This window comes from Ammodytes marinus (genome assembly GCF_949987685.1).
Source record: "Ammodytes marinus genome assembly, chromosome: 4".
NCBI classification, from domain to species: domain Eukaryota; kingdom Metazoa; phylum Chordata; class Actinopteri; order Uranoscopiformes; family Ammodytidae; genus Ammodytes; species Ammodytes marinus.
This window is the reverse complement of record NC_137233.1, coordinates 6,254,299-6,269,346: the sequence shown is the minus strand read 5'-3', so window position 1 is coordinate 6,269,346 and position 15,048 is coordinate 6,254,299. Positions and strand designations below refer to the sequence as shown.

The 15,048-nt window shown below is 39.3% G+C and overlaps 1 protein-coding gene across 1 annotated transcript in view; it reads left to right on the top strand.

Moving 5' to 3' along the window:
• Nucleotides 1-4,836: 4,836 nt before the first annotated feature.
• stab1 (stabilin 1) overlaps nt 4,837-15,048 on the top strand; it is a 59,369-nt gene continuing 49,157 nt past the window's right edge. Inside the window, exons 1-8 of the mRNA XM_080025899.1 lie at nt 4,837-5,269; nt 9,204-9,331; nt 9,991-10,106; nt 10,220-10,305; nt 12,648-12,717; nt 13,074-13,169; nt 13,718-13,831; nt 14,364-14,551. Coding sequence (XP_079882025.1) covers nt 5,219-5,269; nt 9,204-9,331; nt 9,991-10,106; nt 10,220-10,305; nt 12,648-12,717; nt 13,074-13,169; nt 13,718-13,831; nt 14,364-14,551 — 849 coding nt within the window. The 5' untranslated portion in view covers nt 4,837-5,218. The remainder of the gene's footprint in view (nt 5,270-9,203; nt 9,332-9,990; nt 10,107-10,219; nt 10,306-12,647; nt 12,718-13,073; nt 13,170-13,717; nt 13,832-14,363; nt 14,552-15,048) is intronic.

Below are 15,048 nucleotides of genomic sequence, written 5' to 3'. Positions count from 1 at the left end.
AAAACTACTTCAAAAAAATTCGACCACATGTAGAGAATTCCTGTTTTTAACAAGGTGACAGTCAGTGTGCCAAGATGACAATGCATTTTGAAGAACAAACTACTTAAAAAAAATTCGACCACATGTAGAGAATTCCTGTTTTTAACAAGGTGACAGTCAGTGTGCCAAGATGACAATGCATTTTGAAGAACAAATGGGTTTAACAGCCAGGATGGAAACTGCTTTACAAATAACTTTTTGTCGGAATAAGTGAATATCTCCTCACAACCTGCTGTCTGTACTACTGTTTGTGCTTTGAAAAAAAATCTGGTTTTAATACACAGCCTAGGTTCTGTAAACAGGTGTGTAAACAAAGGAGGCCCACAGTAGCAAGCAACATGCCTGTGTACAGAGCCTAGACTGTGTTTTTTTCAGTGTGCCTGCCTACACAGCACAGGTAGCGTATCGTGAGGAGATATTCACTGATTTTCACCAAGCCTTTAAATAGGCCTAGTTTGCTGCTTATTATTTGAATATACTGTATATAAAATGAAATCTATCAAGTCCAACCTTTTACCCTATCCACTTGCAGTGTCTCCCTTTATGTGAATTCAAAGACAGGGGTGGATACTTTAAGAACCACTTGTTACCAGGTAAAGTTAAAAACAGTTACGTTTATATACTCATGGTACTGTGAAGTGTTTAGTATATTTCTGTTAAAACATTTGTAGCAGGAAGACGGCAGAGAACACCAGACGGATGCGAGAGACTGATAGTAAATCCTTTCTCACTTCCTCTTATCTTTAATGGTTTGTCTTCTGTGTTGCTCTGTTTCCCGGCTCATAGTGCAAAGTGCTGAGCGGGGGGCTTTTACTGAGGTTGAGACGGTCAACGGGACGGGGGGGCGAGAGACACCCACGACCTCTGGCTCAGGACCCTCTCTCTCAGCATTAAGTTATGGTCTCTCTCTCTCGCTCTCTCTCTCTACCTCTTCTCTTTCTCTTGATTCATGATTTTCTCAGTTTTTCAGGAGTCAGCATTGAGTTATGGTGCGTGTGTGTGTGTGTGTGTGTGTGTGTGTGTGTGTGTGTGTGTGTGTGTGTGTGTGTGTGTGTGTGTGTGTGTGTGTGTGTGTGTGTGTGTGTGTGTGTGTGTGTGTGTGTGTGTGTGTGTGTTGGTGACATTATGCATCATTCAAAGATAACAATAATCATAGCGTCCCTGACACGATGATTATATGTTTTTTTCTTAATCAGGCAGTTTCAAGGTATCATAGATATAAAAAAGTACTCCAATAATAAAACATAAACATACAAATGATATCTCTGAATTAAGCCTTGTGTGGTCCAACAGTAAACCCTCTTGTCGTACGTCATGTAAAACTGCCAATATTTTACTTGCTTTACAGATCATTACTTATCATTTCATAACACTAAGTACTGTCCAAATTCATATTTTCAGCAGGGTCACTTAATTCCTTCTTGGTTTTTGAATTAATTTTTTAGTGCTGTGTCTCTGTGGAGGGCACAATTGGTCTTTTTTTCGGTCGACCACTTTGGTCCAGACTGAAGTATTACTGCAACTATCAACACTTTTTTAGAGACGTCCATGGTTTCCAGATGACTTAAGTGATCGCCTGACTTTTTTCCTATAGAATCATATTGGGGCCTGTGTTAAAGTCTCTCATCAACCTTGCCCTGCGTTCCAAATCACATACTCTTTCTTTTTACTACACTACATACTAAAGTACAGAAGAGTTTAAGTTTTTCATTATGTCAAGAAATGTCAAGAATAAAGATGAATACTCCAAAATGCTATTGGAGTTCGTGGGGCATTTATGTATTTTCAGCATACTACAATTGACGTGCATGAATTGGGACATCCTAAATCTTTTTTTGGCGTACTAAATAGTAGGGAAGTATGGGAATTGGAACGCAGGGATTGTTTGGATTGACATTGAAGCTATAGTGTGTAACTTATTTTGTCCCCTTTTTGCACATGAATTTTAATGCCTCTGCATAAAGTTGTTTTTCTCAGCAGTAGAATCAACAACTGAAACATTTCATGGGCGCTCCTTGAGTTCCTGTGCCAGTGTCGGGGGGCGACACCAGTTTGTGAACTCTGCCATACTGAGAAATACAGAGAGAGTTTTTGGAGCTGATCCACTTTCTGTCAACTGACTTGGCGATGGTTTGAAGGTAACAGACATTAATTTATCTGAATAAGTTACACACTATAGTTCTAACTGCATAAATTAGCTCAAATAAAGCAGCAAAAATGTACTTTGCATTCAATATGAACATCAGAATCTTGAGATGCAGCGTTAACGATTATGTTGTTGCAACAGTTTAACAGCAGATCAACGGTGGTCACCACACCATCACTGAAATTGATACATTTTATATATTTTTTTCAAAGTCAGGAGATAACTGTGGCTGGTTAAAATCCCTTAACTGTGTTGGGAGAATCTAACAGGAAAACCCTTCCAGCCGAAGAGCCAGTAAGCAAGGCAGCAAAACCAGCAACCCCCCTAGAGGTCCACAGAGGTTTATTATGCGTCTGCTTCCTGCTATTGTTCTCTAACGTTCCAGCTTGACCCTCTGACCCTCTCTAAGGCCCGACTCAGCTCTGCGTTTTGTCATGTGTTCGTCCAGTGAAACTGAATTAAAACAGGAAAAAATCTTCGTTTGCGTTCCTTGAAGCAGACGCACAGTTTTAGTTGTGTGTCAGCTGACGAGGAAATGTGTCCCAACCGCACCGCCCCTCTGGGACGTCCAGCAGGGGATATCCGCCAAAAACTTCCTGTTAGGAAGAGAGAGAGGATTTCTCACAATCTCCATTCTCTCACACACAGACCTAGAAGCTAGAATAGTATAACATTTACCCTTCAGAATAGTGCTAAGAATGACTATGGAAAGTGTGGTTGTTGTAAGTGCTTTAGAAGTTGAGATTTTTGGTTCAGAGTATTGAGAAAAAAAAATGATGTTGAGATAATGGCTGTTAAATAGGGTCGTATAGCCTCACCAATAGTCTGTTTACAAAATTACTAAATTCACAAATAAATTTGTGACTGTTCATATTCAGTAATGTCCTTTTGAGTTCTTTTGTTTTTGTAAAAAACTGTATTTAAATACAAAGTTGGTACAAAATAAAGTAGTTTATTAGACTACTGTAAATACTGCTGTTTTACTGTAATTTCTGTAGGCTACTAAGATGATATGAATATGATGAATTCTAATAAATTATGATTTTTTTGCTGAAAGTGCTTTAGGTTACACATACTCTCTCTCACACACACACAAACACACACACACAAACAAACAAACAAACAAACCTACACACTCACCCGCTCCATAATTGCACTACGCTACTACTCCTAAACAAATATACACACACTTCCTCCATTATTGGACTGTGCAACTCCCCACTCAGGGATTGAAATCATGTGTTTGTGTGTGAATTACATTTTGTTATAGATATCATTATATGTTGTTTTATGTCAGACGTTCTTTTACATTATGTTGTTGGTGATTGTAGGAGCATGTGATGATAAAAAATGTTTAACGTATTTTATCTTATCTTGTCATTTTGGAGGGTGTATAAATGTGTGATGCTATTGAACTATTTTGTTTATACAGAAAGTTGTTTCTAATATGCAGTCTGTTTTATTCAACTGCATTACTTTTTGCCAGATGGACCTACTAAACTTGACACTAAGCATATAGTTATGAGAAATTTCAAATATGTGAAAATATATACACAGTAGTTTTGTGTTTGAATGTACTGGCCAAGTACAGTACAGTCTTATCACTGGTTCCCAAAATATTTATGCTTTTTGACCCCTTCTTAACCTTGATATGAAGTTATCACAGTTTGCATATTAACGTTTGTTGAGTGTTAAACCAGCAATTTCACAATAGGTAAAGTTTAACTCGTTCAGAACCCATTTATGATCGAATCGAATACAAACAAATATTGTAATGGTGGACCTCTACTCTGACACTCACAGATCATAAATACATTAACACAAGAACATGATTTTTTTCCCCTACCGATAACTAAAATCAATGAATAAACCCTAAAAAACAGACATAATATTATTTCCTTCCTATATTCAGTTTAGTTGCTCAATATCACAGTAGATCTTAAATGTTCCAGACAATTTCAGCTTTGGGTGTGATGTTCAAATCAAATTGCTGATTTTATTTTCCTAACTTGTTAATTATCTTACGATTGTTTAGGTCCATAGGTTCATGTACAATAGTCACCACAGAGTCTAGAGAGTAAGGGGGGTGATGTGTGTTACTACATGTATTCTTTTGCTACTGTTCTTTTTTTTTTAAAGATTTGTTTTTATTGACAGATGCTCAAATTACAGCAGATTTACAGTTCAAACAATGTGTCATTTCCATTCCTGCATTTTGAAACATTTACAAAATTGTGAAAGTACAAAAATACTTAACAAAAATAAATTATATCTCAGTGTCGACAAAGGAAACAGCAAAATGAATATTTGGATGCATTCATATATGTGTATGAATTCACGAATGGATTAGAAATCATTCTTTTGCTACTGTTTTGACTTCAGTTGTACTAATTGTGCCACCACATTCATTGCTGGTGGTACTATAACTCCTATGGCAGCGGTAGGAGGAGATGACCTTTGCTGGGGAGGTTCCTACTGTGCCCGTTTTCTCTTGATTTTTTTTTCTTTCTTTCTTTCTCTTCCTAGATTAGAGAGGAAACGCCAGCAGTCGCTCCAGCCTCTCCGGCTCACAGGATACTGAGCTGAGAGTTACTTTGTTAAACTTTGTAAGATTGTTTGTTAGTTAGTTGATGTTGCCTTACGGGCTGAAAATGAGGAATGAAAACTGCTGATAGTCCCAACACTGCCTGGATACAGCCTAGGAATTTAACTTTTTGAATATTTTAAGCACTTGTCTATGTAGTTTTTGCACCTTTTAACGACAGGTTGAACTCTGTTTTTTTCCTACAACTTTTTCTGCTGGACCAGAAGTCGGTTGTTGTTGTCTAATAGTGTTGTTTTTTCATGTGGAGAGGATGTTGCTATCTGCTTTCCTGTAGTTAGTGGAGCAGGTTGTGTTCGAGGTTCAGACTAGTTGTGGCACACTAACGCCACCTCAACACATTCTCTGCTATTTAGACCGTTATTTTTTGCTTGGACAACGCTGGATTGTCGGATTTATATTTTTTACCCCTGAATGTGACACTTTGAGCCATGCTTCTGCTGTTGGTGCTGGTGGGCTGCCTGCACACTTCACTGCAACAGGTAACACAGATGAACGCACGCAAACACACACACACACACACACACACACACACACACACACACACACACACACACACACACACACACCCACCTCCAACGCTGACACACTGGACCACCTGTTTACTCTCTAAATTATGATTGGATTTCTAACTCACTGGTAAAAACATATTACTGGTACTCATTGTTATTCTTCCAGAGCCTACTTTCAAAGAATATTTTTTCATAATTTTTCAGAATAGAATACATATTGTATTTGTCCACCAAATGAATGAATGAAACATTGTGGATCATGTGGACTGGTAACAGTCCTAGAATAGTCAAACCAACAATGGAAACCAAAAGAGGACCCCATCAATGAATTGTTGTACTTGAAAGGGGAACTCATAAAATAATGTATAGGCTACTGTATATAAAAAATCTAATATTTGATTGTGTTATTATTTTCTAAAACATGAGTTTATATTCTTGTATCAATAGATTTAATAAGATATGATTTAAAGCACATTGCTATCTTGTATTATTTTAACAAAAATAAATAAACATTGATAAAAAACAATTATTCTATTATTACTTTTCAATGTTTATTGGCGGTTAAACTTGTTGAAGTTGTTTAAGTTCAACACAATGTCACTTGTGGGTGTGATAATGGAATATCTCATAGCAACCTCTCAAAGCAGGAAATACTTCTCCTCTGTCTAAGCATCCTGGAGAAGTTATGTCCATTGGAATGAACTTGGGATCAAATCTGAACGGGTTAAAAAAGTCATGTAAGATTCAAAGCAGTATAGGCCAAATGATGAGACAAATGCTGACTTTCTGTCCCTATATGGATCAAACTAGAGTGGAAGTCTACAGCCACATGCTCTGTGAGGCTATTATAAGGTACAGTTGTGTGTGTGTGTGTGTGTGTGTGTGTGTGTGTGCGTGCGTGCGTGTGTGCGTGCGTGCGTGTGTGTGTGCGTGTGTGTGTCACTGTGCGTGTGTGTCACTGTGCATACTCAGTGACAATGCTAAGATGTTTAGCAAGTGATATTTACCTGGTTCATCATCTTAGCTTAGCCTGTTAGCTTGCGAACACTTCGAATTAGCACTAAACTCAAAGTACATCTGAAGCTGATGGGAATGTCTTTAAATTTGTAGGTATTTGGTCATTTTTGAATTATTGAATGTCGACATCTTTCTACGAGGCACCTGACATAATCCTGATGACATCACTAGCCATGTTGTTCAAGTTTAAATGCAGACCAGTGTGACAGTGTGTTTCCCAAGTCCAGTGAAGAGAGGGATCGTGTTGTTGTTGTTTGAATAAAGGAGAAGGCAGTTGAAATAGCTTATGTCTTAAAGGTGCAGTGTGTAATATGTCATCACCAAAAAAGTTCTAGAACATTCTAGAAAGTTCTAGAATGCAACGCTCCCTGGGTAACCCCACCCCTTTTGAATAATAACAGAAGCTACAGTGGCCTTCAAGGACAGGAACGATTCTAAATTCTAAACAATGCACCTGATGACATTCCAACCATGATGCTTCCAAAATGGCGGCGCCAAGGCCTTGGTCCAAGGTATGGAGAAATCTGGACATATATGAGACCTTTTCTAGCTATTATGCACTAAATTATTTTCTACAAAGTCTGCTGGGAAATAAAACCCAAAATTCTACACACTGCAGGTTTAAACTGATTTGACCATAGAGTTCAGAGTGAAAACTTTGCTTTTCTGCGTCATGTTATCGCCCAAGTTTAGACATTTACAGTTCTTCACTAAAGTGTTCAGTTCACTATATAGTTCACCACCTGCAGTGAATCTGTATCAGTTTGCCCTGATTCAAATTTGCAATTTGATTTTATACACCAATAATGTGGCATCTACATTTAGGGGCACTTTACACGGCCACGCAAAACGGTGCATACGCAGAAAAATTTCTGCGGTTGCACTATATCATTTACAGGAAAACAGCAAACGCAAACGCAAACGCAGGCATGAACCGCAGATTTTTGAGATCACCTCCGAGGGAGGATTTTTTGGAAAACTTAACGGTTTTGGTTTCCTGTAAACATCGAAACCATTTCCCCTGATAACGCTGACGTCACGGCTCCACCCTCACACATGCGCATTGCGTTTGGATATAAATAGGCATGCGCCGTCTTTGTAGGTCCACGTGCGCCAGTTGGAAAACAACAACAACAATGGCGGATCACCGAGCTGTATTCGTTGTGCTCATGGACGTTGTGCTGTTGCTGATGCATTTGTTATCGTGCCACCAATCGCTCCTACAAGCAAATAGGGAAAGAGTTGTGCTCTGCCTGTTTTTCTAGCTAAATAAACGTGTGTCACTTCTATATGCCAGGGACACGGCTCTACATTAAAAAAACACTATCAGCGTGCAGCGGTTAAGTTAGGCTACTGTTCAACAAAAGGAGCATTAAGGCTACGGCTTCACAGTAAAAGCATTTCACTGGCTAAACATTCATAGCATTTCGCTGGACACACGTGAGTTGACTTTTATTTTGAAGTACGCCTAACAGGAAAATATCCGCTCACGAAGCCCCTTCACTATCAGCAAGTCTGCTGTTTTTCCGAGTTCAATGCGTTGAAATAAGAGGACAGAAAGCTTGTCTTTTACAATATTTGTAACCCCAAGCTTACACCAACCGCTTTATGAACGTTAGTGGCATTAATTTTCGGTTACAGTAAGGTTTTATGCATCAAATTGTACCGGAAGAGCTATCTACTAGGCTGTGTCACCGCTGACTATTGGCTTGGCATGGCTGCTACTTCAGCGATTTCGGCCCGTTTCCTCTGAAAACTTTGTGTACGGGTGAAGATGTCAGATAAATTGTGTCTGAACGGGTTTTTTTTTTTTAAACCAAAAACGGGAAAACTCACGTTTTCACCGTGTAAAGTGCCCCTTACTCATACAGATCTGACCCAGAGTCAGCCTCCTTAGAAGGCAAAAGACTGCTGACCAAGCTGAGTAACTTGATGCTGATTTTCCTTCTTGTTAGTGCAGGATATACATCCACATCCTATGCCATTTTTAAAGGGAAAATCCACATTAAAAACAGCATGTAGATTGTGACAGAAAGATATCCAAAATCTGAGATCTCAAGACCATCTTGTGACACTTTATAGGTTTGGTTTGCTATTGAGATGCTTTGGTTCTCATGCTGATCAGATGAAGTTTGATTTGAGGAGTTAATAAGAAACACTAAAATAAAACAGGACCGGCCCTCACTAAAAACTTATGTTCCTTCCTCAAACGCTATTTTAATTCTTTGTCGTGTCTACCTACATGAACATCTGTAGGTGCCAGTGTGTGCTTGATATCTGTGTTGCTTATGTGTAATCCACTGGTGAAAAGTAACTTGTACCTAAGCTCACCTTTACTTTTAAGTGTATTTCCATTCAGAGGTGGAGTCAGTGATTCTGGAGAACACTTGTTGTCAAAATCCCTTCTTGTCAAAATCAGTAAAATCTCCTCACGATCTGCTACCTTTAGTTTTCATTCATTCAGTAACACTGCTACTGCCTCTGGTAATATCCACAGAATTACCATTACTATACTAACAGTGCAGGCAGTATCCTATCAGTGGACGTTTGAGTAGACATTTTTGTAGAAAGGATGTTATGATACATATAATACCATTTAAATGTTTAGGAATACATAGATAAAGGTGTATTAAGTTGTGATGTCGGTGTGTGAATGTGTGTGTGTGTGTGTGAATGTGGTTAAAAATGTAAAGCGCTTTGGGGCGGAGAAAATCGTCTAAAAAAGCGCTATATAAATCAAATCGATTTACCTTTTTTTTCTCGTTACCATTTTGATGTTGTCAAGTCAGGTCAGATTCATTTATATAGCACATTTAAACAACAACAATAGATGAGCAAAGTGCTGGTTGTGCACACAGTCATGGTTGTCCTCTCCTCTGCCCCTCAGACTCCCTCTCCTGGCCGCTGTGATATCTCCCAGAGAGTGGACGTCTACAGCCCCTGCACGTCCTGCGCCGCTGTCCCCTCCAGCAGATGTCCCGAGGACTTTAGCAAAATAGCCACTGTCAACTGCAGGTATATGCAACCATGTTATACCCACGTCTGTTCAGCATCGCATGACTGTTTTCACCTCTTAATTATGAAGGGATCGCTTAGATATTATACTGCTGGGTTTTAAGCTGCTAAGAAGAACAAAAACAGACAAGCAGCATTGTTTTATAAATAGATTTGACCTCTTTTTCATCTCGTCTATGGTCTGACTAAGTTTGTGTAAACTCACTTGGCGGTAAAACCAAATCCTGATGTTGTTTAATAAAATTATTTATTTATTTGAAACGTTTTCCTGAATACGTCTTCAGAATGAATGTGGAGCAAATTTTGAAGGCACAAATATTTTTCAGCTATACTCCCAACCAAGGGCGTAATCAATAAACACAGCCAGCCAATGCAACACCTCCAAATATCTATATTGGTGGAGATCTCAACAACCCCCCCCCCCCCTCCTCCCAAATGTCGAGCCCAAATTTACTCTCTTGCTCCCATCACCCCAACAGCCTCCCCAAAGATATAATAAAGGCAGACTGACATTTTAAACATCCCTTTACAATTAAAGTGTATTGTTACAGGCGAACCTTGTGTCATAACAGTAGTGACTGTAGTGGGTCTGCAGTAGTAGAATGTGGTATTAATGAATGAACCAGTTCCTCTAACCTCACGTTCACTGTGTGTTTCAGTTATGTGGTGCAGATAGGAGGCAGGGACACGGAGCTGAGTGGATGTCAACATCTCTGTGTGAAAAGCTTTATGGAGCCACAATGCTGCGCTCAACACTGGGGACCACTGTGCCTCCGTAAGACACACACACACACACACACACACACACACACACACACACACACACACTCCAAGTACATCCCCATTAAAGCTGTAGTGTGTAACTTTTATCCGTCTGTCTGTCTACAGCCTGTCCCAGCTGGTCGAGTAAAACCTGTAACTTGCGTGGAACTTGTCTGAGTGGCGACCTCGGCAACGGGACCTGCGTCTGTGATGTCAGTAGCCCTATCCTCTCTCCCTTTTTGTCTGCCTGCCTGTCTGTCTGTCTGTCTGTCTGTATGTCTGTCTGTTTGTTTGTCTGTCTGTCTGTCTGTCTGTCTGTATATATCTGTTTTTCAAAGAGGTCCGAGATCAATATTGGTTTTGTATTTTAAAAGACCAGTTCCCTTAAAGTTACAGTGTGTAAAATATATTCATCACTTTTCAGAGCAGACTTGGTAGAAATGGAATATTACTTTCATGATTATGTTTTAATTAGTGTATTATATCCTCAAAATAAAATGTATTTTTTTTATTAGCTTAGAATGAGCCTTTTATATCTACCTAGGAGATGTCATGTTATTAACGGTAGCATTATATATGGTGGGAAATTCACCTGTTGGAAGACAAAGAAGAAGTACTATAGAATAAATAAATACATCTTCACCTCATCACTTGATATTGTGGAAAGACTTGAGACAGTGGTGGATGATTCCATCTTTAATAACTAGTTTCTTGTCCTTGAAGGCCACCATAGCTTCTGTAAATTCTCGGAAAGGGAGGGATTAGCAAGGGTTCATTGCAATATAGAATCTCACCACTAGATGCAGCTAAGTACTAGTACAAACTGCTTAGTATTACACACTGAAACTTTTTAATGACAATAACATTCCCAATTGGACTACACGATCGATAGTAAATAATATGGATGTAGCATCCGGGCTGACCTCACAGGGCTGTACGCTTATTTTTTTAGGTGGTAGCACTGGTGCTAGCAAGCAAAAAAAATCAGTAGCACAAAAATAAATTCAGTAGCACACAAAGTATGATCGAAAACTTGCATAACCTTAACCCATGCATTTCGCTCTAATTACCTTTTAGCCTGTCATCTTGGTCTCATTTGAAATTCTCAATTAATGTCATATCCTAGTGTGTGCAGTAATAATTGTAGAAAAATTAATAGGGGTAGACTGATTGCAATTTAGACAAAAGAATATAATCTGCCAATTGCAATTTTTTGCTGATTCAGAATTATTTCTCCCCATAAAATGAATATCTATATATTTTTTGTAAATACATATCATTATTATATTCATAATAATATTTTTTTTTGGTAAATGTCCTTCTGTTAGGCCTAATTAAAACCTAACTTTAAAACATATAGCCTATTAAATAATTAAGTAGTAGTATACATATTGGTACAATTTAGGATAAGTTAAATAGGTTGTTGTGAATGTGTTGGGAGTTGTTCTTCAGTGGCTTATCAGTTATTTCAAACTTTGTTTAAATAGACTACTGTTGACTGCTCTCTGCAGCTGAATGAGTTGCCTTTCAAGCTAGCGCACTGCAGGGCTGAGAAGCGCGAACTTCCTGTTCTTACCGGCTTCAAAAAAGTAAACTGACGTTTGGCTAGTAACATGCTTTTAATGTGAAGGCGCACAGGAAATGTTCTGTTTGCACACGCGCTAACATAAATGCGTGCCGTCTCTTTCTGGTTATTACCGTTGGTGAAGTTTATTAGACGCTAGAATCGCCGCTCCACAGGTCCCGAGCACACATCTTTCACCAGCCAAAGTGGAGGGTGGACTCAATAACTTACTTGCCTAAGACTACATTTACCCGAATTTGAAGAGTGTTAATGTAGAGCCCTCTAAGCAGTGTTGTGCAGCGCTCCTCTGTGTTTCAAACAGACAGCATCTGCTCATTAGCACGGTGCGAGTGGACTTGTATTCATCATCGCACGTGATCAATTTCAGTAGCAAATGCGATCAAAACTGTCGCACTGTACAGCCCTGCCTCAGTTATTCACACGGCATCCAATAATCCTGGTTTGTGCGCGTCGCCATTTTGTGAGGGGGAGGGAGATAGCTGACATATTCCTCCGAGGCAAAGTGAGGGACAACAGGCGGAGAGCTGTCACTCAAGAGATCGCGCAATACATTTTAACTTCCAAAAGAATAAAAACTAGCGTGGTCCAAAAAAATGTACCCCCCTCAGTGTTGTCATGGAGATATGACCTAAATATACAGACTAGAATGTTTTTTTAATCCAGGCCTGAAATAGGTTTAATAATGCTGTGAAAACGGCATGTTTAACATTGGAGTCAATGAGAAATGGCTGTCTTCTGCATCCAGCCCCCAGTGGCACTTCCGGGTTACTACAGTTGTGGTCACTTCCTTATTGGATGCTGGTAAAAATCGCTGAGGTTGGGGCTTGGACTACACCTTGCCACCAGGAGTTATCATTGAATTTTGTGTATTTTTTTCTTTCTTTTTAAACCTTATTTAGATTGTTGATGTTTCGGTGAAATCGCTTAATAATTATTCAAAGTCATTAAAAATTACTTTCCTCTCTTTAGGAAGGCTTCTCTGGTTTCGCCTGTCAGGAATGTAGTAATCCAAACAATTATGGAGAAAAGTGTGATAAAGGTAAGATCTCTTATCACTGAGCTCTCAGGCAAAAATGAAATGTTAAACAGCTGCAGGAACATCCCACAGTTATTTGAAAACCGAACCGTACTCTGTTTGTGTATTGGATTTTGCAATTGTTTATGGTGTAGAATGGCGTACTACTTGATAAACCCAGGCTCACTTTACGAACAGGTCTAGTGTGTGTTATGTTGAAATTAGATTTAGATTTTTTTCCTTAATCTTTTATGTATTTTAAAATTGTTCAAAATAAATATTCAATTCACTCTTTCCTCTGTGTGTGTGTGTGTGTGTGTGTGTGTGTGTGTGTGTGTGTGTGTGTGTGTGTGTGTGTGTGTGTGTGTGTGTGTGTACAGCTTGTGACTGTGAGCGTGGATTGTGTAATAAAGGTCCAGAAGGAGATGGAGTGTGTCTGTGTCAGCCACCGTACACTGGAACGCGCTGTACCACAGGTAAGACCATGACACACAACATGTTATATGAGTTTTATGTTAGAAATGTAAAGTATGGGTCCCGAGAAGGTAGAAACTGCCGGATGTTAACTTGAATATGTTGGGCAATTAGCGTAGCATAGCATAATTAGCATTAATTAACATAATTACATATATTGACAATATTTCAGCAACTGCTCTGCCAATTTGAACAATATTGGAGTGGTTTTAGGGGTTATTGAGGATGATGAATCAATTTCTGACATTTTCAAAATTGAAGCAGAAGTAAGCAATTTGAACATTTTAGCCTATACTTCCTTACTATTGCAAATATATCTCTTTTTTTACTGTTTAACCTGTCTAATCATTAATTGTTGCTGTGGCTCAGTGGTGGATTCCCGCCCGATTTGTTCTCTGCATGTCATTCCCCTCTCTGCCCCATTTCTTCTCTGTCTCTCCACATTGTATAATAAAAGCATGGGAAAAATTACAAAGATAAAATTTAATCTTTAAGAATAGGCCTACATACAGTATATAATTAGTTGCTGTTGTGTGTCTGTTGTCTGCAGTGACTAACGGGTGCAACAACTGCAGCCCTTACTCGTACTGTAGGGGAGAGGGAGACGCCGCCAGCTGTGAATGTTTGCCCGGATACAGGAGGACGCCACAGGGGAAATGCGGAAGTAAACAAACCGTTCAATGATCACCTAACATTCCTCAGTTACTTTTTTATATCAACTTTTTAGTTTAAGCTGCTATTTTAGCTATTAGCATTTAGCTCAAATCAGAGCTGAGGGCCGCTGACAGAATCATTAACTTTTTGTGTCATATATCTTTTTATTGACATTCAACAAACACATTTCCATAACATTAGTTTCAGGGACATATACAGTATACGGCATCTCATTTTATGTGTATGAAATGCAAAAATCAAGCAATACAAGTGCTGGAGACCCTTTTTGCACACAATCTCTCAGTTAGCTTGTTCCAAGGTATTTATAAGATTGCTCAATGGTCTGACCTCTCATCAAAGTGACTGTGCGTGTTATTTTCCCTCATAAACGATAAAGCACGTACCTTTATCTCCTTCTTTGTCTCCAGAATGTGAATCAAAGAGCAAAACAAGACCTTGAACAGAACGTTTTTATTCTTATATTCAAACAAACCCTCTGGTCTCATCTGGATTCACTTAGATCTTGGTTTTTCCCCGTCCAGGTTATTGTTCAGCGAGGGACTGTGACGTGAACGCGCAGTGCTCCTCTCAGGGGCCGAAGGTCAGCTGCGCCTGTAAGCCAGACTATCTGGGAGACGGACGGATCTGCGTACCCAGAAACCCTTGCACCGAGAACAACGGAAACTGTCCCTTCAACTCCACCGTCTGCGTCTTCAAAGGACCCAACAAGGTGAGGAGGGTGGGGAACCAGGTTTACATCAAGATTTGTTCTTGAGTAGAACCGGTACAAGAACCAAATACAGAGATTATATTACAGGTAGAGTCAGCGATTCTGGAGAACGCTTGATGTCAAAATCACTTTTTGTCAATATTGTTAATTCATGCTCCGCTACCAGTCGTACTCTGTGGATTGAAAAAATACACTTTTTCTTAAACACAGCCTAGGCTCTGTAAACTGGTATGTAAACAAAGGGGGACCCCCTAGCTAGCAACATGCCTGTTTAAAATGTTCAGCGCATACACAGTACAGACAGGTCTCGGATCGTAAGGACACAATCCCTGATTTTGATAAAAATGTACTTGGACAACACGCACTCTCCAGCATCGCTGACTGCACCTTTATAGGTCGACTTAATAGGACTTTCCTGAAATACATACTCTGGGTTTAACCTCACTATGTGTTGTCTGTCTGTCTGTCTGTCTGTCTGTCTGTCTGTCTGTCTGTCT